The 25,775-nt window shown below is 43.7% G+C and overlaps 2 protein-coding genes and 1 long non-coding RNA gene across 5 annotated transcripts; 1 reads left to right on the forward strand and 2 right to left on the reverse strand.

The window, feature by feature from the left end:
• The first annotated feature begins 2,701 nt into the window (after window positions 1-2,701).
• LOC125515729 (uncharacterized) lies at window positions 2,702-4,656 on the forward strand. Of its 3 annotated transcripts, none has more exons than XR_007287104.2 (3): window positions 2,748-3,512; window positions 3,647-3,783; window positions 3,902-4,656. It is a non-coding gene; the product is annotated as an uncharacterized LOC125515729 (long non-coding RNA). The 3 variants fall into 3 exon arrangements; XR_007287103.2 differs by having other exon boundaries at window positions 2,750-3,783; window positions 3,902-4,225; window positions 4,318-4,656; XR_007287102.2 differs by having other exon boundaries at window positions 2,702-3,783.
• Window positions 4,657-7,458: 2,802 nt separating this feature from the next.
• LOC147964279 (uncharacterized) lies at window positions 7,459-9,933 on the reverse strand. Its single transcript, XM_087529907.1, has 5 exons — window positions 9,688-9,933; window positions 9,014-9,124; window positions 8,766-8,915; window positions 8,579-8,677; window positions 7,459-8,334 (listed from the first exon to the last, which is right to left on the reverse strand). Exons 1-5 carry the CDS (start codon window positions 9,931-9,933, stop codon window positions 7,459-7,461), a joined length of 1,482 nt encoding a protein of 493 aa, XP_087386033.1.
• Window positions 9,934-14,350: 4,417 nt separating this feature from the next.
• On the reverse strand, window positions 14,351-17,902 carry LOC125515728 (tyrosine-sulfated glycopeptide receptor 1). Its single transcript, XM_048681235.2, has one exon. The coding sequence runs from the start codon at window positions 17,567-17,569 to the stop codon at window positions 14,492-14,494; it is 3,078 nt and encodes a 1,025-aa protein (XP_048537192.2). The 5' UTR covers window positions 17,570-17,902; the 3' UTR covers window positions 14,351-14,491.
• Window positions 17,903-25,775: the final 7,873 nt, after the last annotated feature.

Genomic DNA, 25,775 nt, shown 5'->3' on the forward strand with positions numbered 1-25,775 from the left:
ACGAGAGAGAGAAACGACCGGGAGCGGGGCGAGCTTCGGACAGGGAGGGCGACCGGCGACCGGAGGAGGACGAGCGGCGGCCAGAGGAGGTCGCGGCTTGGGCAGGCAGCGCGGCGCCCGGGCCGGCGGCGCGGTGGGGAACGAGAGGAGAGTCGCGCGAGGGGGTGCGGGAGGGAGGGTGAGATCTGGTGCGGGAGGGAGGGATCTGGTGTGGGGGGTGATTTTTTTAGTTATTTTTGTGGGCCCTGGGAAAACTAGCCCAAATAGCACCTCTTCACCGGGATACTTTTTTTACATGGGTTAGATGCAACCAACCGAATCTAACCCACCTGTTTGGATCCTTTTGAGCTATTTGAGCCCAAAATAACTCAAACTAACACTAACTCTAGGATCCAAACAGGGCCATTGTCCTGTTTGAACACATCGATGTACACAAGATTATAGTATTGGATCTGCTTACTCGAGTCCTTGTACGCAATCAACCAGGCTTTTTTAATGCCATTCATAAGGTTCGTCGCATGTGTGATGAGCGAAGGGCTATCTTGTGGACGAAGAGAATCAAGAACTTCAAATCGTTTTGCCTTGAGATTAAGGCACAAGACATACCAATGCCCGTCCTTTGGTAGAGGTCCCAACTTTTGCAGTGTTGGAAACAGTAGCTGTTAAAAAAAATGTGAACACATGAACACAAGAAGTTATCAATGCATTTACAGTTAAAAAGGCAAAGTTATCAGGACACTGACGACATATGTTACCAGTAGGCATAGATGAAAGTTACCACAGAAAAGTAACATAACTAGGTACCAACTAAAATTCTTTAATGGTACGATGTCTGACAAAACCAAAATAAGAGTCTGATAAAATTGCCTGTTAGACCAACTAAAAAACAGCTTGTACGATTTAAAAGAAGAAAAGTATGTAGTTTACGTAAAAAATTGTACCAGATTTTGGTGACTAAGTATGTAGTTTGCATCACGACGGAAATGTTTGATTAGGAACTTGCTCGTCATATCATGTATGAGAAGATATACTGGCAGCAACCATGGAAAAATGATTTTCCCTGAGGGTACAGAATCAGAAAGAGTTCGGATGTTGAGCTCTGCAATATTATTCGAAACTTGGCCACCTTCTATCACACTATTAGCGAGCTCCTCCAATGTGACCCATCGCCCATCGATGTCAATAACCCTAATACTGAAAAGCAAACAAAGAAAAAAAATAGTATATAAGCAAATGTTTTGTCGGTGAGGGGTTAAAATACTAGAGAAAAGGAAAACAGTAAATGTCATTACTGTTTTATCTTGGAGTCAACTGAATCAGTGGTGTGCTTGATAACTTCTGCGTAAATAACCTCTTCGAGTGCAGATGCTGTGAGGCCACAATATGGAGGCAGAAGGAACTGCGATGGGCGGCTTACCCTAACTTTCCGAATGTAAGATTTAGGAGTCACACTGGCTGAATGATTACCATAGGGAGGTTGAATAACTGGTGTAGCAAATTCAGGGCTGGTGGGGTGGTCTAGAAGAAAAGTGAGGGGAGTTATCAGAGTTGGAATGGTGGAAAGAAATATTATGAGGAAACAAAAAGAAAAGAAGTTATCAGAGTTTAGAACAGTAAATTATCAACATGGAGATAATGATGTTATCAAGGTTGGCAGTAGGAAAGAGTTTGTTAAATAAAATCTTCCTATCAGTACCTTTTACAGAACTGTAATTTGCTTTTGCTCTAACAGTGGAACGTTCGACTTCTTCAACCCACATAATTACATCGTCGTCTTCAACATCCGCATCATAAACTCGAAATCGACTCTCTTCAAAAAGTTGCGATCAGGTCAGTTTGTGAACTGACAAAAGGAATGTCAAATATGTGGAAAAACAGCTAAAGAATAAAGTGATAGATAGTACAGAATGATGATAGAATTATTGTAGAGAGAAAAGGGAAGAAAATGAGGGGGGTCAGGATAGTTAAAGGGGCAGCATAAAATGTATTAGAATGGTTTGTCTGTGCATGCAGGGAAAGGAAGGGGAGGGGTGTATTTACAGCATCAATAAAGGAAACAAAAATGGTTGGAGTTATCAGCATGGTGATAGCAGAAGTTATCAGGGTATGATCACAAAAGTTACCATCTTAGTAACTAGTTAGCAAAAAAAAATAAGAACATGTAGGTATCTACTTAGAACAAAAAAATACTAGCACAAAATTCGCAAAAAGTTATCATGGTGAAAGTTCCCATACGATAAAAATGGTAAGCTGGAAAACAAGGTACAAATATCTTTCATGTAGGACGATGTATTTATCAGTTAAAAGTAGAGCGATACAATTATCAATCATATGTTAGCATGGTGATAGCATAAGTTACCCACACAAAATGTTGAAGTTATCAACATGGTGATAGCAGAAGTTATCAGAGTATGATCACAAATGTTACCATTTAATTAACTAGTTAGCAAATAATTATCAGTCGGATGTTAGTAAAAGTTACCAGGAAAAATGAACAATAATTTATTTAAGGACAGTATAACTGAACCTAAACGGAGCTTTCTCGCGCGTCCACGCTTTTAGCCGTTCGATTTCGTGGCTGGATGCTTGCTGGCCGTATGATACTCCCCTCTCGCGCGTGGGCTTGCTCTTGGGCCAACTGTCTCGCGCTTGGGCCTTCTTGGACCAACTGTCCTCTGGGCAGCTTCTCCGGAGACCAAATCGAAGCCATATCGTTATCCTATATGATGTACGTCCGATTCCGGATGGACGGTCGTCGATGTTCCCTCCCATTCTACCCTGACCTGGACTCTCGTTCAGTTCCCACCTTATCTCCATCTCCCTCACCCACGACACAGGTTGCGCCGCCGCCGTTGTCGCTTCCTTGGGCTTGTAGCTCCTCATGGCACAGTCTTCAACCACCTTGTAGGAACGTTGAATCCATCTCCGCCTAGCCGCCGCTGTCCTCGTTCTCCTGTCTTTCTTGTGGCGTCGGCGAGCTCCATCCCTAGATCGGTGGCGCACTACGCCCATCAAGAATTCTACGCCATATCTGAAGTCGTTGGCGCGGCACGACCAGATCGACCATGATCAAGCAGTTAGCCGGAGGGCGGAAGTTGGGGTTGTTTCAGTTGGGGGTATGTGTTCTGACCTCGTCAGCTTTGGTTAGCACATCAGATAAGGAACGCGGGTTTACCCCACACTGGAGGTTTGTGCTGCTAATTATCTGCACTTGATGCTCTTATTTAAGATACTGGTCAGGTAATCATCCTGTATACTGTCATAACTTTGTAGATAAAATTAGGCCTTCCCAATACTAACAAAGTTGTTGATGGGTGAATAAATCATTACGATTAATCTTTAAGTATGGTTGTTATTGCGACTAGATTCTTCCCTGATCTTCGTGCAGCATGTCTCAGTAGCCCCATCGTCCGTTATTAGCTACAAACCGTTGTTTCCACTCAGGCAGATTAATGGATGCACGTGTCACGTGTGAAACCGATTGACATTCCAAGTGAAGTTGACAGTGAAGGGTATATGTTCTCCACATGCAAAATTACTACAGTGTGATGTTTGTTGCTCTCCTTATTTTTCTAATCATTATGCACTGTCTTTTGATGCGTCAAAATTACTAATATCCTATGTACACACTTCATTGTTGTGCTAGGAATAGGATGGATGTGGTGGTCCACTTGTTGATTTTGATGGGAACATTGTTTGGAAGAATGACACACATGATCAGAAAATTACAGGATGTGTACAAACAAATAAAATTCGTGGATATTTGAGGGATATTTGGTTATGGTATGTCATTTAGACTTGTCGAATTTAATCATACTTGTGCTGTATGAATTATGATGGGTTCACTGCATTCTACGGTGTGAATGAAATGCAAACTTTTCCATTACCTTTGGTGCCCCAGGTGGTTCTCATATGATCGTTTGGGGGATTCTTGGAGGATAGATATATCCATAATTGTGATATTACTATGATATTTGTATACCGCATGATTGTGGACAATGGTGCACCTGAAGATGCACATCCTGGTACAAGGTCGTCTAAGAAACTAGGGATGTCCATGGATATATCAGTCCTAATATGTCTTAGATTCAGCATTTGGCTCAGACATATGGAACACAAGACCACTCCAACTAAGTCCAGATGGTTTATAATTGGACTCCACCGATCATTACGCAACTCCGGTATTTCTGCCTTTTCATTCTGATCTCATTTGACAAGTTCTGAGGTGATTTTCTGCCATGGATAGTTTTACCATTTTTATAATATTTCTTTTGATAACTACATCTTCATACTCATATCTATTACTTGATTCCACAGACTATGAAGAAATAGATAATTTTATATGTGCGGGTGATTTCTTTCTGCCATGAATTACCAATTGACACTATGGATGAGTTGATTTGTGGTGTACTATATTCTGTACAATTCAGTACTTTCCTGATGCAATCAAAATGCCTCAATTGAATGTAGAGAGGTCTCTGATGGCAGATTTAAATAGTCCAGATTCAGACCTAGACATGTGTGATTCCATGTAGTATATAATTTTGCACCCATGCATACAATGTCAAATCTGACCACGTTTTCATCCACACGTGCATGTTGATAATCCATAGCAGAAACAAAAATGGTATTAAAGATCGATTACATTTTTTTCTCCTTTGTGAACTTGGTGTATACTATTTCTTTGTATATGTTACTAACAATAATCTCACAGGTCATGGCTACACCAAATAGAAATAACTCTCGTGCAGAGAAGATGTTTCAACTGATTAATCAACTACATAAAAATGTTGTGTCCTACCTAATTGATCTCTATATGCCTATATCTCCACAATACATAAGAAAACCTCCACCAAAGTCCCTTTATCTGATAAATTCAATTCTCTTCGCTCAATATGTTATTTAACTTGCAGGCCTTTCATTACTAACAAATATATATAGTTCTTGATAAAAATATCATGCAAATTTACTTTAATTAATAAAAATTGAACTTTCATGTTTCATGCTCCATATATTTATAGAAATACTCTTACCATTGTATTGTCAAAATAGACGGGCGCGGCAACGCGCGCCATCATGATCTAGTAATCACGTATAATACATCCACACACCAGGCAACATAAAAAGTAAAAGAGCGCAAATGTGAAACGAAAACACATAGTTCATTACATAGCACACATGCAAAAGCATAAGTCATTACATGTGAGAGGGGGGGGGGAGGTTGTCCATACATAAGATAAAAAGAGCATGAATATACACACAAGGATCAAACTAAAAGCATAAAAAAGGTCTTCAAAAAGTAGACATCCATCCTATCACTCTTTTGTGATAAAGCGAAGACACGTATATGCCTTCACTTACCAAGGTCAGCAGGCTCAGATCCTGAAAACGGATTGGAGTCAATAGGATTATCTTCTGCATTCTTTAAATCTCGTGGTGCTGCCGCCATATGATCAGTTGGGGGTGCTGCTGCTTGGTCTTGGGGAGCATTGTTAACCGTTGGGGCCACTGCTGGTGCTTGAGTTGTCGAAACAACCGTTGGGGGCGGTGTTGGTACTGCAGCTGGAACTGTGGTCGTCATAATAATATCTGGTCCGGGCGGTGTGGAGCCAAAATCTAGGCCAAGAGAGCAAGATGGTGGGGTGAAATCCCAGTAGGCCCTATCAGCAACAACATCTTCTACATCTGCAATGATGCTGAATTATTGGGCGGCGACTTGGTCATCCCCAGGTTGAGCTTAAACAAACACTGCATCTTCAGTTTCAACTGGTTCTGCCACATTGGATTGGGAAGATTCAACTTGAGCTTGAACAACACGTGGTATTTTGACAGGAGCTTGGTCATCTTCAGCTACAACAGCGGTCATTGGAGAAGCAATTCCTTGAACTTGATGAGCAGAAGTTTCAGCTACGGCAGCGCTCGTTGAAGGAGCAATTCCTTGAGGTTGATTAGCAGAAGTTTCAGCTACAACAGCGCTCATTGGAGGAGCAATTCCTTTAGGTTGATCAGCAGAAGTTTCAGCTTCAGTGCCAATAACAACATCGGCAATTTCTTCTACCACTTGAGTAATAGTGGCTGCTGCCGCGAGCTCATCCACAGCTCCAAAACCAGCATCTGGTGAATTCCTCACAGGGGCATTATCTTGCACAACAGCTTTGGAGAACTGACCATGGGGGAGTCTTCAAAATCATCTTTCGCGTCCTTGGGAGCAAAACGAGGAGAAGACCTAGTTGCAACTGCAACTGTAGAAGACCTCTTAACCTTCCTCACAGTAATCTTGGTTTTCTTGCTGCACACAAAGAAAAATAAACATGGACATCAACAGCTTATAAAAACAGTAGTTACCAGCTTATATTATCATTAGTTATCAGATTATATTTGCATACAACAACTAAAAATAACATTAGTTACCAGCTTATATTGACAGAAGTTAACAGCTAAAAAATAACTTTAGTTACCAGCTTGTATTCAAATTATTTGACAGCTTAGGGCCATATTGGTTATCCACATAATGCAAAAAATCAACATCGTCACGAATCATTAATGAAGATGGTAACTATGAAGATAACAAAGTTACCAACAAATTTATCATGCTAAAAAAACAGTAAATATTGTAAGAGCTTTGACTATAAAAACTACCAGTCATTCCCGTACAGATTATGATGCCACGCATAAAAGAGTTAAATTATCGGTATATATTCACCTAATTTACAAATGAAAAATAAACAAACAGAGAAAATCATTTAGATATCATATAGCGAGGAAAAATAACATTCATAATCACCCGCTTGACGTGTCAGACGAGTCAACATCTGCCGAAGAACGCGCACGATTAATAGGTATCTCCTCAGACGTGACACCCACACTGCTAGACCGCGTTTGCTGAAGGTCGGCAACACTAATAGATGGAGCATTCGAACACCTGACAAGTTATTATTTGAAAAAGGATATAGTGCACGTGAGAAAAATGTTACCGTAGACAAATAACACATGCTTACCAGCATATAACTACTAAAATTATCATGTAAACAAAGTTAAACTACATATTGTTCAAATAAAAAACTGAAGTTATTATCGTGAAAATAGCTACTGAAAGTTATCAGCCTTACCATGATATAATTACTATCCTTTCTAGAAAAAAACACAAGCTTGATAAGGAATAGAAACTATCCAGACATATTTACTTCTAATTATCAGAAGCTAGGTGCTAGGAAAAGTGATAACACAAAAGAGTAACAATAAGTAAGTATGTACACAAAGAAAAATAAACATGGACATCACCAACTTATAAAAAACATTAGTTACCAGCTTATATTAACATTAGTTATCAGATTATATTTGCACACAACAGCTAAAATATAACATTAGTTACCAGCTTATATTGATAGAAGTTACCAGCTAAGAAATGCAATATAACAAATGAAAATAAAAAGAAATCAACTAGCAGATGATAAGAAATCACTTGCGAGGATGTTGCTTCTTCCGTGTGGGATTGGCAATTACTGAGTTAGTGCCCTTATCAGGGCCTACAATGCCAAGCTCATTGATGACTATTGCCTTGATAGAACGATGTGTATCATCCAACAACGGCTGGTTAGAAACAGTTGTACCAGTGGCCATGGGCGGAGAAGGTAGGCGTAATTTCTTGCGACACCTGAAATATTGCTTTTCCAAGTTACGGACGAGAGAAGAACTGCACCTCTTCACAGAAGCATCAACAACAGCCTCGTTTTGAGTATCCGTCATATCTGGCTGGTTATGCAATCCATCACTAGATACATTCCCGGAACGTGCATTAAGCATAATCTGAGACTCGAGAGGCTGATCGGTTCCTGTAGTAGCAGTTGCATCAATTCCGGCTGACCTTACCGACACATTGGCAGTTGCAAACATGGTTGCACCCACATCTGCATTCGCTGCGCCACTACCTGAAGCATCATGGGCATTCGGTCCAGCACTACCCCCACTACCTGAAGCCTCATGGGCGTTCGGCCCACCTGAAGAACCATGGTAATGAACGTGAAAATCTAGATCTTCGTCAGAGTGACCATCACCGCCACCATCACTATCCTCATGATCAGAATCTGAAACTTCGATAGCTTGCTTGCCGGTATCTTTTACTTCACGCGAGCGGGATGCAGGACGGGTGCTTGCAGTCTTCCCGGCAGTCTTCCCAGCAGCAGAAGATAAACCCTTTAGTTGGTCCTCTAACACATGGGACATACATGAGCTGTCTTCATCATCCAAGGACATGAACTCATTAACAAGACCACCCAGGAGGCCAACCATGCCAGACGAAAAGCGACCCACAATAGCAAAAGCTTTAGCAAGTTTCTGATAGAAAATCACGAATGAAAAAACAAATAATCAGGTTGTGAGAGACATTAAGTACCATGCAAAAACAACTAAAAATACCACACAAAGATAAGTTAAAATGAAGTTATTCCAAAGTGAGAATCTAAAAAAATAAAAAAAGTTACCATCCTAAAAACAGAACAAGTTACCAGGTCTTTATAACAATATTTACCAGGAAAAGGAAAACAAAAATACCCAAACGCACTAAAAAGATTAAAAATACCTGTTCAGAACAGTTTTGCGGTGCATGAACACGCATGAATTTATCTAGACCTTGTAAACCACCAAACAAGCAATAGTCTTGACCATATTGGGGCTTAAGCTGAAAAAAATATGATAAAAAAATTAAGATCTTGATAAAAAAGATGGCAATACATAGAAGGTAAGAAAAATGACGAATGGGAAATCACCGGTAATTTCCCATAAGAAAGCTTGTCCCTCTGGACATCCATCCGGAGAACTTTCGATGCCAACTCATTCGTCCACAGATTAATTGCAAAAGGACCATTAGGCAATATGATATCAAGGCCAGTTAAGTCAATATCATCTATATACAGAAGCTGGAAAAACAGAAAAGGTCGTTACAATCTAGCTGTTTAGCGGAATAAGACGTACAATCCAAATATAATGGGAACAAAAAAAGAATAGGGGGACTAACATTGTAGAATATGAGGCAACCCGTCGTAGGCTTTCCTTTTGAAAGGGCTTTGTGAAGCTGATCCGCAATAAATTTGCACCAGTTGAGGTTTTTTACATTGCCAATATTTTGCTGCGAAAAAAAAGAAAGCACATGAAACCTAGAGGAATGTATGCACACAAGTTAGCAGGGGACATAAGTAGATACTTATAACACTGTTAAAGCATTGAATCACCAAGTACATAAGCACACAATTACCACATTATTGAGAAGTAAGTCAAAATTACCATATTGCAAGGCATACATAAATTATCAGGTGCATTACTAAATAATTACCATACTTTCAGAAAAAGTTATCAGGCACATTACTACATAATTACCACACCATCAGAAAAAAGTTATAATGTGCATCACTATGTAATTACTACACCCTCATAAAAAGTTATCCGGTGCATTACTATATAATTACTACACCTTCATATAAAGTTATCAGGTGCATTACTACATAAATACCACACTTCAGATCACAGGAAAATCAAAGGGACAGAAGTTACCACACTCCAAAAATCAGGGTAAGTTATCAAGGTGCATATGTGCATAATCATCAGACTAAGAAGCAAAAAATTACCAGGTAGAAAATCAGAAAAGAAAAGCGATAAAAAGCATGAACTAGAAAGATATCCAGATGTTCTTACCAACACAGGATACCATCTGGTGCTGATCTTGTTCGAAGTCGTCGACGCCATCACGGTGCTGGCAGCAAGCACAAGCCACAAGCGCTTGAAATTGTCGTCATGACGGTTAGTGCTCAGGATAAGGTTTAATACATCCATAGTTTTAGGAGCATGTCCAAGATCACCAAAAAGATCTCCCGCAAGCTCAAGCTCTGCATCTGTAGGAACCTTGAAATCCACCGCAATATCACCTCGGGGCACACCCATTATACGATGCACAGACTCTTCACTGACCGGTAACCTTCCGCGACCGGGTACAACAACCTCACGGGAATCAGGGTCGTATAGACCAGCAAGCCATTGAGAAAGCCGATTTGAACAGATTATCACACTTGATATTCCGCAGACTAGTGAAATCCATGTCATCGATCGCGGCCATTCTCTCATCTGACATATCCTTACAGGCAGTCACAAGAGCACTAGGAGAAGCCCTATTCCGATCTGCGGGAGGCTTATGCTTCTTTAAGGGGTTCACCTCCTCAAAGTCATCATCTAATTTGCGCTTTCTTGGCATCTTGACCTGACACACAAGAATAACAAAGAGAAAAAGTGAGCATAAAGGATGCATAGCTGTTGAATTAATAGTCACATACATATTCTTATGATACATTGGTAACTTGTGAACATACAACAAGACAACTCATCCACAACAGAGAAGGATGAAAAAAAGGACATGTCTGCTTCTACTAGATATTGAATACCTGATTTTTTTGCTTACGATACACCGATAAAATGTATGTGTCAGGCAAGATAACTTATGCAAAATAAGGATGGCAACAACTTACACACAAACACATATATTGGACATCACATCACTAAGTATTAAAAAAATCAGTGACATGATAAATTTTACAGTGGACTCCTGATAAATAATTCACACCACTGATGGTAATATTCACAATTAAAGTTCAGGTAAGTTAAATGATGGCACATCCATTAGTTAGAAACACAAAATGCATCATGAAACGAGACACCACTGGTAGTGCTAGAACAAACAATCCATCATGACAATCTAAACACAACGAGATGAACTGCATATAAAACACACAAACAGTATGAGATTATCATCAGCAACCTAATTATACTGGTGGTAATTCAATGCCTTCACTGCAACCATAAGAGCATGATAAAACGGAGCCCAACATAGATACAGAGTGAGGAGATTCGTTGTAAAATCCCCGCACCAAACCCTACCGGCGACCAAAATAACAGCAGAAATCATCATAGGATAACGCCGTCGAATCATGAACGGAGATATGATGGTTATGCATCTAGAGAAAACCCTAGAAATCAGAATCGAGCCGCGTAGCAGAAGGGATCAGTTCAAAAATTACGGCAACTACCCACGAAATCAAAAACGGCAAATTAAGCATTAAAACGATGTGCATGCGAAACAGGGACTAACAAAATAGCAAATGCACCATGAATTGAACGTATTGGGCGCATTCCTCGTCTGTTCTAACCTGCGACCAACACGACGAACATCCCGCCACTAATGGCGTCGAGAAACAGAGCACGAACTACTCGGGCGGATGTGGGGGAAGGGGGGATTGAGTCGAGACTAACCAGTGGAAAAGAACACTGGCGTCGAGAATCGGCCGGAGAAGGAGTCGCCGCTCGCCGTCGACAGATAGAGAGAGCGCGGGCGGAGCGGCCGAGAACCAAAGAGCGGAGCAGAGCGCGGTTGCCGAATGAATTGAGGGAGTGGTGGGGGAGGAAGGAGTTAAGTCAGCGCATCGGGGGGGGGGGGGGAGACGGTTCGAGCGACGCGGGCGTGGAGCGATGGCCCACACAACAGCGACAGAAAAAAAGAAACGGCTCGCTGGAACGTGTAGAGCGCGTTGGATTAAATTGGACGACATCCAAGTGGTGTGGCGTTTTTGCAATCTGTCACAGGTGTGCCAAATACATTTTTCGTAAATAAATATGGTTTTTATTTAAATTTAGTAATTTAGAATATAATAATAATAAGTTTTTTAGCAACATATAACATAATAATAATAATTTTTTTGAGGGGGAACATAATAATAAAGTTTTTTTGGGGAGAGTATAATAATAAGTAGAACAAAGAAGAAACAAAAAAGCAAAAGAACCAACAAATCGTACGACGCAGCTTAGTAGGTTTGGGCGAATGGGCCGGCCCACCCCACGCGGACGTGCGGAGCGCCCTAGGCTATCGCGCATATCAACGCCAAATCGGTTTTCACAAAAATCTCCCCTAATTCTCCCCCATATAATAATAAAGCACGGAGTGCTTCTGCCCGTACGTTATTAAAATTGCACCCGAAGTTGAAAAAAATTACCCACCAATGCCACCTATAAGTTATAAAAAACGTTGCACACAGAAAAATTCGGACTGGGCCGGCCCATTTCAGAATATCTAATACTACGCCCAGCGCACAGAAAAAGACACACCTTGCCTGGGCCGACCTATATATGGGTGATCAATTTTTTATTTTTTATTTTTATTTTCCGTTATTGCTTTTTGTCTACTTGAAATGATTTGTGAATTTAAAATAATATTTAATAAATCATAAATGTTTGCGGCTTTAGAAATTGTTTGTTATTTTTCAAAATATTAGCAAATTTTCTAATAAATGTCCGGAAAATAAACATACATTAATGAGTTTTTCTAAAAAAGTTCATGTATTTAAAAATGTTTTAAAATTTCACAAAATTTCGTCAATTCAAAAAATATTCATGTATTAGAAAATAGTATAAAATAAAACTGTTCATAAATTCAAATATATGGTTTTTGATTCACAAAATATACGTGGATTCAAAAATGTTCACTAATTTAGAAAATTATTTTATCAAATCCCAAAAAAATGTTAGCTGATTCTAGAAATGTTCGCAGATTAAACAAAATGTTTGCATATAATATGTTCATGAATTCAGAAAACGTTCTTGATTTTACAAAATGTTCGTGAATTTTAAAAAGTTCACAATTTCAAATATGCTCATGAGTTTAAGAAAATGTTCATGATTTTTAAAAATTGTTCATGTTTTCACAAAAATAAGAGTGATAGTGTATATCGATGATGTAGTAGGATGTGATTATTGCCATTCGAAATTATGCATTGCTTCTGCCCGTTCACCAGCAGCATTTTTTTACAGAAGACCCCCTTTGTTTTCAGGTAATTAACCTGCTATATCAGTTAAATGAGAAAACGAACCCTTTTTTACTGTTTTATAGAAAACCCCTTTTTTCTGATAAATAACCCGCACTCCCAAAAAACATATCGTTTTTGCCTTTTTTCTATAATTAACCTGCATTCCAACTAGAACAAATAATACTTTATCAAAATACATCTTTTAAACCATAACTTCAATTTTAACATGTTATATATTAAATTTGATTAGAAAAATAGGTAGAATATGAATCTGATGTTATTTCACCTGTTAAACATTTTTAAAATGCTATTTAAGGTGCAACCTTAATGAATAGCGTACGATCCATCTTTCTTTGGTATCGACATCGACCCGGATTACAATGAACACCCCATCAAAGCCAAATTGGAGACAGAAGAAACCGTCGATAACCTTGCATGTACGCCTTGACAAAATATTGCATGAAAATAAAGCAGATTCTCATCTAATGCCGAGAGAGACGTCTCGGCAATATCTATTGGGGTCTTAGTCATGGTTATTGGGTTAGGGCCGTGCGTTATTTTCTTTTCCGATTGCAACGCACGAGCTCTTTTGCTAGTAAAAATAAAAAAATCAACACCCTTTCGCTTTCGCCGCTCTATCGCCATCGCTCCCCGCTCCCCGGCGAGTCGCAACTCAACCATTCTCACCGGAAGACGGACGTGCCTCCTCCTCCTCGCACGCGGCCGTGCTCGCTCCGTTCCACGCGCACGCTGGCATCTACTCGTATTCCTCTGACGCAATGCCGGCCTTTTGTGCCCAGCGCCGGCCTCCTTGGCAGCAGCGCGCCCAGGCCGTTCGGCGGAATGCCGACCCGGGTGTCTTTTCTTGGACCGCGACGGTTGCCGTCGAGAAGCCGGATCAGCTCGTAGAAGAAGCTTCGGAAGAACTCTGATGCGTATCTATACGCCGGAGGGGCGAGCTCCTGTGTGAGGCCCGTGGTTTCTTTGCCACCTGCCCACGTGAATCCTTCGACATGGTACGTACTACTAGGTGCTTCTGATAGCCATTCCTCTCGTACTACTTATTCTGCTAGTGACTTCATTCTGTTGCCCGTGCTGAGTTATATAAATTTGAAGACAGTAGTAGTATTACGTTCTCAAATTCTCATTCCAGTTGTTCGATGGTTGGACTAACCAAACCTTGATGTATAGTAATTCGGTAATGCACCTCCAACTCTGGTGGTTTTCTCAAAACAGCTGATAGAAAGCAAATGGATGACATCACACAACATCTGTACTTGAATGGAAACCATTTTCAATGCTGACAGCACATGGTATCTGTACTTGAATGGAAACCATTTTGAATATTTATCTGAGAAAAAAAACATTTCTCATACTAACTTTGTCCAATGCCTGTGAAACTTAAGTATATCTATACTTTACATAGAAAAATTATACGAAATCTTGCAAAAATCTTTTCTTAAAGAAGTACCTGAAGCTCAAAATGGCAACCTATTAGGCTCTGTACAAAGTACAAAACAAACTCTAAAGGTATATCAGAAGTAGCAGTTCTATCGAAACTATGAATGTTACATACTTACATGTATATCATGCACGAAAATACAAGATTATCTATCATGTGTAGTTCATTTTATCTTGGCTGATCATTGCATCTATGGATCAGCTTCTACACTGGCAAGGGAGGAGACTACATCTGAGATAGCTGGCCTTCTGAATTGATTGTTATCAACACACTTGCAAGCGGTTTCAAGCACTTTCAGCATTTGCTCTTCATATCCTCTTCCTCGAAGTGTTGGATCCAGGACTTCAGTCTGCTTACCCTCGGACCTCATCTGTAGAACCCATGGGACAAGTTCTTTTGATGTAGACAGGACTGTAACAGGTCTCCTTCCGGTGAGCAGCTCAAGCAAGACTACTCCAAAACTGTACATATCACCTCTCAAAGTAGCAACCCATGCTTGCCCATACTCGGGAGGGATATAACCCATAGTGCCGACCAACTCAGTTGTAACATGAGTTCTGTCGGGAAGGATCAATCTGGCTAGCCCAAAATCTGCAACATAAGCTTTAAATTCTTTGTCCAGCAGGATGTTACTGGATTTGATGTCACGGTGGACAATCTGAGGCTTGCAGACGTCATGGATATAAGAAAGGCCCAGGCTTGCTCCTTTTGCGATCTTTAGCCGAGTCGGCCAGTCAAGAAATGAGCTAGCATCATCGTACCTGTTATGAAGCCAATCATCCAGGCTACCATTCTCCATGTAGGAATATACAAGGAACCTCGAGTTTCCCTGGATGCAATAACCCCACAGTGGTACAAGATTATCATGTTGTGCCATGGAGAGTGCATCAACCTCTGCACTGAACTCCCTTTCCATCAGACACATATCACCGTTGAGCTTCTTAATTGCAAGCTTGGAGCCATCAGGTAGCTCTACCTTGTAGACTAATCCATACCCTCCACATCCAATGATGTTCTCCTTGTCAAAGTTGTTTGTAGCTTTCAAGATGTCAGCGAATTTAAGCTTGTTTTCTTCTGTCTTCCCTTGTGGCATCCGCATCACCACTAATGTTTGCTCTGAACTGGAGTAGAATGAAGTTGCTTCAACATCTCCATTATTCTCTCTTCTATCTCTTGTTGTAATGCCATTTATCCTGATTAGTACAATGAAACGCCCCAGCAACAAAAGAACAGCGATGCCTCCAAAGAACACACCAAAGGCAATTACAAAAAGACCCTTCTTATGTCGTGTTTTTGTGGATAATGGAGGTATCGAAGCTGAATCACATTTATGAGTGAGCATAGAGCCGCACAGCTTTGGATTCTCATTGAAACTAGAATTCTGAAATGTATCAAACTGGCCTCCAGATGGAATAGGCCCTTCTAGATCATTGTTTGAAATATTGAATGCTGAAAGGTAGTGCAGTCTGTTCAGCGCAGCTGGGATAGTACCTGTGAGATTGTTGCTGGACAAGTCTAGCACCTGCAAGTTTGTGAGGTCGCAGACCGATTGTGGGATCTGTCCAGATAACTTGTTGAAGCTGAAGTCAAGTACAGCAAGCACCTTCAGCTGACCAATCTGTGCAGGAATTACACCTGTGAAACTGTTATTGCTTAGATTCAACACTGCTGGGAAAGATGTAAACACACGGTATTGAAGTGCTGGACCATTATAAACAGGCAGCTCAAAGACTGTTGAGTCCAAATGAGTTGCGTTGTCAGTTGATTTTAGCATTGGCATCTCCATCAAGGTTGATGGGATTTCTCCTGTAAGATTGTTGCTTGACACATCCATATAGAAGAGATTGCTTAGAGAGGTGATCCAGCCTGGTATTGGTCCAGTCAGTCGATTGTCACATAAAACTAACATCTGCAAGTTTGTAGCCCTTGATATCCATACAGGTATTCTCCCAGAAAAATTGCAACCTTGTATATCGAGAAACTGAAGATTTCCAAAACCATCAATTGTTTCATCCTGTGAGAGGATCTCTCCCATAAAGTTGTGCCCCATAAGCAGTGTTGTCAGGTTCTTGCTGCTCTTAAGGATCTGAAGTGCATTTGTAATGTTTGTGAAATTGTTTTTACCGAGTGACAAGAAGGAGAGGTACTTCAGATTACCTATTCTCGATGAGAGCTGCCCATGTAAGTTGTTGCTAGATAGCCGCAGTGCAATCAGATTACTGCACGAGTATATGCTTTCTGGAACTTCACCGGTGAAGTTGTTTAACCAGAGGTCTAAAATTCTTAGATTGGGCAGGTTGGAGAAATTGACCTTGGTAAGTTTTCCACTGAAGTGATTGCTCTTGAGGTCAATTGTTATGAGATTTGTGCAGTTGCTCAGAGCAGATGGCAGCTCCCCTGACATGTTGTTGTAGGCCAAATGGAGCTCCTCCAATTTCTTGAGCTGTCCTATAGAAGCTGGAATCTTGCCACTGAAGCTGTTCCATCCAAGATCAAGGGTTACAAGATCTCCGAGGTTGGTTATGTGTGTACCGTCAATAGCTCCACTGAGGTTGTTGTATCCAGCCCCGAGCTCTCTCAGCTTGGAGCAATTACCAAGACTTGGGGGGATGCTGCCAGTGAATTTGTTGAAAGACAGTTCAAGTACAGCGAAGGACGGCGAGCTATTACATAAATGAGTTGGTATCTGCCCAGTAAAGCTGTTCTTACTTGCATTGAGTGCGATCAAATTCACCATTGCTTTCCATGTGGTGGATGGAAACTGTCCTGTAAATGAGTTGCTGGAGATGTTCAGTACCTGTAGAGGCCGGGCAGGCGTTGAAGATGGCAGCTCCTGGAGCGTTCCATTTAGCTGGTTAAAGCTGACGTCAAGGATAGTAATGCTGCTGGACGACATCAACTCCGGTGGCAGTCCACCGGACAGCGAGTTGTGGGAGAGATTAAGGTACTGCAGCCCGGTGAGGACCCCAAGGGACTGTGAGATGTACCCCTGGAGGCCCTTCCAACGCAGCAAGACAGCGGTGACCGTCCCATCTTGCCTGCAGGTGATCCCTTCCCACTTGCAGCAATCCGTGCCATTCCGCCATGTCGCAGAGAGGCCACCGTCTTGTGAGAGCCCGGCAAGGAACTGTAGAAGGGAGCTCTTCTCCTGCTCCGTGCACGAACTGCCAGGACAGACCAGGCAGATCAGCAGCACAAGTGCGAGGCCAAGGGAGGGTATGTGGAATACCTTGCTGTGTGTCTTGTCGGAAAAATGGAGTGTCTGCATGGTTTTGTGGTGAAACTAGCATGGGAGCCAGAGCTTAAGTTGTGCACTGACTGGATAAAGCATCTTCCTAGCGGGGGGAAGAAATAAGCAGATCTTGCTCCCATTTGTTCATCACCAGCCCACCAGCTGCTTCCCAGTTCACACTTCACACTGACGTTTCAGTGTTCCACTATTGGCTTCCTGCTATAATCTACTGACAAGTCAATTGCCCGATCTCCCTGAACACCTTCCGTACAAAAGAAAACTGCATTGTAGATTTTGTGGTCATCCTTGACTCAATCCTTAATGAATTCTTACAGCGCTTCGTACTTTGCTTTCCCTGACATCGCTTATCTTACCGGCTTCACTAAACAAATCTAACCTCTACCCACTAGCACTTATCTTTACTTGCCCTGACATCCTTTTGGATTTTGGTTAACAGGAAAAGGCATCTTTTGAAAAAGAAACAGTTGGTGAAGATTTGCAGAATATTCGGCTGGCGAGATGGTACACAGGCGATCATTTCAGCAAGGCCATTGCAAACGAGAGTGATCATCGGCGTCTCAATCAGAGTGTGGACAAGACCATTTGAGTGGAGGACAAGAAGAAGTGCAATTTTGTTCCTTAATGGACGGGGTGGATGGTTGACCTGCTGGGTGATCATCTCTTCTCTCTTCCATCCTCTTGATTTACTTACCCTTATCACCTTATCACGTGAGCTTTGTCTGATGTTTACGTTTGCTGTTGTTTTCCGTTCTCCACTGGCGCACTGTTGTGCACCATGGAATGTGTCTGTCGTCTTAATTCGGAACTTGGTAGCGTGTGAGCTCTGGCACTGGCAGGCCGGCTGGTTCATCACTCTCCTCTGATGCTGATCAGCTTGTGGTTGTGGGAACGCCTGTGCTGTGTGTGGACATGCATGGTCCTTTGGAACCTAACCATGCATTAGGTATAGTTTAAGAGCATCTCCAACAGGCGCCCAATATCAGCCTCGTGCCTAAAAAAATCGCAAGTTTAGCGCGCGCGGAGCTAGAAATAACACTCCAGCGGACGCTGTATAATAGAGCACGCCGTAAAAAGTGTTCAGCGCGCACGAAGAAACTGGACCCGAAGCCGTATATTTGGGGCGTGAGCTCCAGCGCGCCGAACATCCCACGCATGCACGCGCCCGCCCGCCGGCCTCCTCGCGTGCGCACGCCAGCTCGCCAGCCGGCCACGGCCACGACGGCGGCGTGGGCCGGAGGAGCGCGGCCACGGGCGGCGGGGCGTGGGCGCGGCCACGGCGGGGCGAGCAGGGGCGGCGGGTCGGGCGAGCAAGGGCGGCGCGGTGAGCAGGCCACGGCCACGGCAGGGCGGCGGGGCGAGCGGGGCGGTGGGGCGAACAGGGGCGGCGGGGTGGCGGGGCGAGCAGGCCGCGGCCACGGGCGACGGGTTGGGGCGCGGGCGCGATCACGGGCGGCGGGGCGGGGCGCGGGCGCGGCGAGCAGGCCGCGGCCACGGGCGGCGGGGCGGGGCGCGGGCGCGGTGAGTAGGCCGTGGCCACGGGCGGCGGGGCGCGGCCACGGCGGCGGCAGGGCGAGCAGGCCACGGCCACGGCAGGGCTATCTGGGGAGGAGCACGACCACGGCCATGGCGGCTGTGGGCCACGGCCACGGCGGCTGTAGGGCACGCCCACGGCGGCGAGCAGGCCAGGGGGGCGGCGTGTGGCCATGACCATGCTGGCGAGCTGGGTACGGGCGCGAGAGGTTAATTTTGGGCGTCTGTTGGAGAGGCTCTGAATACTTTATTAGTTGAATAATTAGCGTTCGGAATCACATTTATTTTGGGAACACTGTGCCATTATTATTTTGTAGTAGTAGATGATAATGATGTGCTGATGTAGTGATGTTAGCTACAATGTACTATCATTATTATTATTTTAGATGCTGCACTCTATCATTGAGCAGTGTACAGGTGGTCAATGATTTTTCCTCTCTGATTGAGAAAAAAATATGGCAAGTGGCTGACACCCTACATATCAGTGACACCTCTGTTTTCCTGTTGCCATGAGCAGGATCCCAGGATTTGTGCCGAAAATGCATCTCTGCACCTGAGCTCATCTGCACCTGTGCTGATGAAAAAAAATTAAAACAAATACTAGGAAAATTCAAAAAATTTCATTTTTTTGTGCAGTAGAAAATTTGATGCATGAGGTCCTCTTCAATTTTCACATCATTTGAAAATTTGAGGAGATCTCAGCAAAAAAGACAAATTGGGGGTCGGTAAAAATATTTACTGTTCATGTACTGTTTTGGCCCGTTTTGTCTTTTTTGCTGAGAGCTCCTCAGATGTCCAAATGACTTGAAATTTGGAGCAGACATCACACATCAAATTTTCTCCCACACAAAAAAAATTGGAATTTTTTGATTTTGTTTTGTATTTTTTATGAAATTCTTTCTAACCGGATACAGATTAGCCCGGGCATCGAAACGCCCTACTCGGATTTGTGCATGCTATTATCAGATACCGTGCGAATTGAATGAAGAACATAATACAGGAAAGTGGCTGGCCCCTGCTTTTTTTTATTAATTATTTTTTGCTATGAGCCACACGTTGTATTTGGCGTGTCCGCCTGGGGATCAAGCGTGTATTTCCACACGTTCATGAATTTTGGCGCGTAGAAGCAACTTGTTTTTGTGCATAGCGCCACTTGGAAGTTTCACACTTGGCCACTTGGAGTACAAAAACGGCGGCGTGACCACTGGCCCGACTACGCGACGACTATGGTTCTCTGACGTGCTTGTACGTTTGCTCCCAACGCGTAGTTGATCCCATCGTCTTGTTTGTTGTCCTAGGTGTTATCTTCTCCTTTCTCCAGTGTGCTTGTCTTGAGTCTTGACCGGGGGTAATTTTGCCCATGGAGAATAAATAGGTTTTTTTTAACACCCAGCCCACTATCGTTCAAGAACCCAAAGAAGCTCCACACTAGCGGCGCCCGGCGGCCGGTGCGCCGGCGAGCAGGGCAGTAGCAACGGGCTCCGGCACCCGGGAGGCCGGCCAGCGTAGAATAGGCACGTCCGGCACGTGCTCTGGCCGTTTGCCAGCTGCACGCGACGGCGAGGCCGCTCTCGCCGTGGATGCAAAACCAAACTAGCCCATACTCCTACGTGCTTGTGCCTCCGTTAGTCCGTATCGCCGTTTCACCGTGAGGCCGTGATCGATGTCTGTCGTGTCCATGTTTAGTACCACATCGCCAACTTTGGGTAGCACCTCACAGCATAAAAGCTGACGCCCGGGAGCCAGTTCCACCGTGCGGCAAGCACGGTATAAAGCAACAGCCTATTGTGCTGTAATCCTCTTGGTATAAACCTCGACAAGGTAATTACTATCTCTATGATACAAAACACCGGCTCACTTGATCTATTACGGAAACTAACCCATGGAAGCCCGTCGTCCTTGCAGGGGCGGCTTTTTTTTAATTAATGTTTTAAAGAATCCGGCACCCGGTTGTGTGGTCGGCAGGTGTCCGTCCGGCGATGTGGATGATTTTGCGTGGCTTTCTTGTGTGCAATGATGGCGGCTTCAAGCGGAGTCGGGTTTGCAGCTGTGTTCTGATAGTCGGTCTTATCCAGCATGTTTGAGAGGTCGTTTGCAGTTGTGTTCTGGTAGTCGGTCTTATCCAGCGTGTTTGAGGGGTCATCGTGACTTGCTTGTCTTTCTGAAGTCGGAGTTGCAGAGGAGGAGACTTGCAGTGATGATGACACGAGACAGTTGTTGGTTCTGGCGCTGACTTCATAATTAAAAAAACCGAACCGGCAACTGAACCGATGAGTTTTTTCTGGTAGTTTTTATGGCGTAAAATAAAATATTTTATAGGAAAAACAGTTCAAAGGAGTTGTGTCCCTTCAATTTGGCGTGAACGTGGTCTTGACTGAGTTGGATATTGGGCTGCATTTATGCTTTGACCTCTTATCCGAGCGACCAATGATTTAATCCTGATGTGTGCACCCTATTTTTCTGGATCTGCTATACATTCGCTAGTTTTCTAGTCCGGTTTTAATAAAAAAAACAAGCACTTTAGCACGGTTAATCGGTTTTCTCTGGTCCATTGCACGAACAGTCTTTTTGGCTTAAAAGACCGGCAGGGTGGCTGGTTACGGTTTTTTACAGTTGGACCGCCGATCTGATCTGATTTTTTAAACTATGGCTGGCTCAACGCCTTTTCTCCTGCAATGCTCGTCGACAGAGTCAGAACTGCCTGTCCCAGGCGTGTGCGGTAGACTGTTTGACATTGGTCGGCCCAGGCCTCGGCATTTGTCTATGGCAAGGTGTGCTTTCCGGGATACTTTGATGCTTTGTGATTTAGTGGACCTGGGTTTTTCAGGTGTGCCCTATACCTACGACAATATGAGGTCTGGTGCAGCAAATGTGCGAGTCCGTTTAGATCGAGCGGTGGCTACAAATTCTTGGCGGAACCTGTTCGCTTTTTACAGTGTGCGGCACCTTGCGTCTCCATGTTCTGATCATGTGTCGTTATTGCTCAAGGGTGCCCCGGACCAAGAACAATGTAAAGTGCATCCACGCAGGTATGAGATATTTTGGAAAAGAGACGCCGGGTTACCAGAATTAGTCCGCAAGGCTTGGGAGGCCTATGGTGCGATGGATGATCTAGGCCATGTCAATAAAGTTTTGAGAGAGACTATGGTGTCCCTTCGGAAGTGGAGCAGTAAAAAGTTCGGTAATATCACAAGGGACATTAATAAAACAAGAACCCGGCTAGAGGAACTAATGAATATGAATGCAGATAGTGCAGAAATCCGAGAGGTTTCGGATAAACTCAATGAATTACTGTACAAGGAGGAGATGATTTGGTTACAACGATCGAGGATCACTTGGTTGAAAGAAGGTGATAGAAACACGAAGTTCTTCCAGAGTAAGGCGGTTTGGAGAGCAAGAAAAAATAAAATCACTGAGATACATGATGCTAATGGTACTGTACACAAAGATGCTCAAGCCATGGGTGATGTAGTCTCGTCTTATTTTCATGACATCTTTGCTGCTGACCGAACCCTTGATGCCACGGAGGTTTTGGATCTTTTTAATTCAGTTGTTTCAGATGACGATAATGTTAAACTTCGTAGCGAATTTTCGGATGCTCTTTTTCAAATTGGGCCTTTGAAAGCCCCTGGGCCAGATGGTTTTCCAGCAAGATTCTTTCAGAGGAATTGGGATGTGGTGAAGACTAATATAATTAAAGCAGTGAAGGAGTTTTTTAGAACGGGTATTATGCCGGATGGTGTTAATGAGACATCTATCATTCTTATTCCAAAAATTGCGAATCCAGTCAAGGTCTCCGATTTCCGGCCTATTAGCCTATGCAATGTTATTTACAAGGTTGTTTCCAAATGTTTGGTTAATAGATTGCGTCCTCTCTTGGACGATATAATTTCTCCTGAGCAGAGTGCCTTCATATCTGGTAGGATGATAACTGACAATGCCCTGATTGCATTTGAGTGCATCCACCATATTAAACAGGAGAAGGATCCTACTAAGGGATTTTGTGCTTACAAAGTGGATCTATCAAAGGCATATGATCGGGTTGATTCAAATTTCTTGAGGCAAGTGATGCAAAAGATGGGTGTTACGGCATATCTCTCTCAAGTAGTTTTGGTGATTGATGACAACATGTTTGCGGACTAATCTTGTGCTTTGAATTATTCACAGATTCTCCCCTGGCACGAGACGCCTTCTTCCCCTCGGAGTTTTATTTCAAGATGGTGTAGCTCTTTCGTTTCTTTCTCGGTGGACTAGTTGCGTAGAGGGCACCGTACTATCAAGAGGGGGTCCGCTAGGGTTTTGCATGGGTGGAATCATCACGTACACATCAGCTTCTCACCCTCCGAGCATTTCCTTTCCATTGAAGAGATCTCTCCTCTCTCTTCTTTGTCCTGTCTGGGTCACGCGGTAGCACCGCGCACCCAGCGGTAGTACCGCTGAGAAGCCACAAGCGGCAGTACCGCTCCGCAGCGGTAGTACCGCTGGGGGCCTGGCACCTCCGCCTTGTCCTCAGCTTTTTTGAGAGATTTCTTCTCTCTCGCGCGCGTCCCAGCAGTAGTACCGCACTGCCTGCGGTACTACTGAAGGAAATATGCCCTAGAGGCAATAATAAAGTTATTATTTATTTCCTTATATCATGATAAATGTTTATTATTCATGCTAGAATTGTATTAACCGGAAACATAATACATGTGTGAATACATAGACAAACAGAGTGTCACTAGTATGCCTCTACTTGACTAGCTCGTTAATCGAAGATGGTTATGTTTCCTAACCATAAACAAAAAGAGTTGTTATTTGATTAACGGGATCACATCATTAGGTGAATGATCTGATTGACATGACCCATTCCATTAGCTTAGCACCCGATCGTTTAGTATGTTGCTATTGCTTTCTTCATGACTTATACATGTTCCTATGACTATGAGATTATGCAACTCCCGTTTGCCGAAGGAACACTTTGTGTGCTACCAAACGTCACAACGTAACTGGGTGATTATAAAGGTGCTCTACAGGTGTCTCCAAAGGTACATGTTGGGTTGGCGTATTTCGAGATTAGGATTTGTCACTCCGATTGTCGGAGAGGTATCTCTGGGCCCTCTCGGTAATGCACATCACATAAGCCTTGCAAGCATTACAACTAATGAGTTAGTTGCAAGATGATGTATTACGAAACGAGTAAAGAGACTTGTCGGTAACGAGATTGAACTAGGTATTGAGATACCGACGATCGAATCTCGGGCAAGTAACATACCGATGACAAAGGGAACAACGTATGTTGTTATGCGATCTGACCGATAAAGATCTTCGTAGAATATGTGGGAGCCAATATGAGCATCCAGGTTCCGCTATTGGTTATTGACCGGAGACGTGTCTCGGTCATGTCTACATTGTTCCCGAACCCGTAGGATCCGCACGCTTAAGGTTTCGATGACAGTTATATTATGAGTTTATGCATTTTGATGTACCGAAGTTTGTTCGGAGTCCCGGATGTGATCACGGACATGACGAGGAGTCTCGAAATGGTCAAGACATAAAGATTGATATATTGGAAGCCTATATTTGGATATCGGAAGTGTTCCGGGTGAAATCGGGATTTTACCGGAGTACCGGGACGTTACCGGAACCCCCCGGGAGGTATATGGGCCTTAGTGGGCTTTAGTGGAAGAGAGGAGAGGTGGCCAGGGCTGGGCCGCGCGCCCCTCCCCCCTAGTCCGAATAGGACAAGGGGAGGGGGCCGGCGCCCCCCCCCCCTTCCTTCTCTCTCTCCTCTTTCCCCCTCCCGAATCCTATTCCAACTAGGAAAGGGGGGAATCCTACTCCCGGAGGGAGTAGGACTCCTCCTGGCGCGCCCTTTCCTGGCCGGCCGGACCCCCCCTTTTGATCCTTTATATACGGAGCAGGGGGCACCCCTAGACACACAAGTTGATCCAGGTGATCATATTCTTAGCCGTGTGCGGTGCCCCCTTCCACCATAGACCTCGATAATATTGTAGCAGTGCTTAGGCGAAGCCCTGCGATGGTAGTACATCAAGATCGTCACCACGCCGTCGTGCTGACGGAACTCTTCCCCGACACTTTGCTGGATCGGAGTCCGGGGATCGTCATCGAGCTGAACGTGTGCTACAATTCGGAGGTGCCGTAGTTTCGGTGCTTGATCGGTCGGGCCGTGAAGACGTACGACTACATCAACCGCGTTGTGCTAACGCTTCCGCTGTCGGTCTACAAGGGTACGTAGATCACACTCTCCCCTCTCGTTGCTATGCATCACCATGATCTTGCGTGTGCGTAGGAATTTTTTTGAAATTACTACGTTCCCCAACAATGGCATCTGAGCCTAGGTTTTATGTGTTGATGTTATATGCACGAGTAGAACACAAGTGAGTTGTGGGCGATATAAGTCATACTGCTTACCAGCATGTCATACTTTGGTTCGGCGGTATTGTTGGATGGAGCGGCCCGGACCGACATTACGCGTACGCTTACGCGAGACCGGTTCTCCCGACGTGCTTTGCACAAAGGTGGCTAGCGGGTGATAGTTTCTCCAACTTTAGTTGAACCGAGTGTGGCTACACCCGGTCCTTGCGAAGGTTAAAACAGCACCAACTTGACAAACTATCGTTGTGGTTTTGATGCGTAGGTAAGATTGGTTCTTGCTTAAGCCCGTAGCAACCACGTAAAACTTGCAACA

The sequence above is a fragment of the Triticum urartu genome, chromosome 6A (genome assembly GCF_056163025.1).
Source record: "Triticum urartu cultivar PI428250 chromosome 6A, HENAU_Tu73, whole genome shotgun sequence".
In the NCBI taxonomy this organism is placed as follows: domain Eukaryota; kingdom Viridiplantae; phylum Streptophyta; class Magnoliopsida; order Poales; family Poaceae; genus Triticum; species Triticum urartu.

Bases quoted from the DNA above. Each gene is read 5' to 3' on its own strand.
- LOC147964279 (XM_087529907.1), bottom strand. From the start codon at position 9,933: ATGGGTGTGCCCCGAGGTGATATTGCGGTGGATTTCAAGGTTCCTACA. The intron at 9,125-9,687 runs GTAAGAACATCT...TTTTTTTCGCAG, and splicing joins CCAGATGGTATCCTGTGTTG to CAAAATATTGGCAATGTAAA. The intron at 8,678-8,765 runs GTGATTTCCCAT...TATTTTTTTCAG, and splicing joins TTTCTTATGGGAAATTACCG to CTTAAGCCCCAATATGGTCA.
- LOC125515728 (XM_048681235.2), bottom strand. From the start codon at position 17,569: ATGCAGACACTCCATTTTTCCGACAAGACACACAGCAAGGTATTCCAC.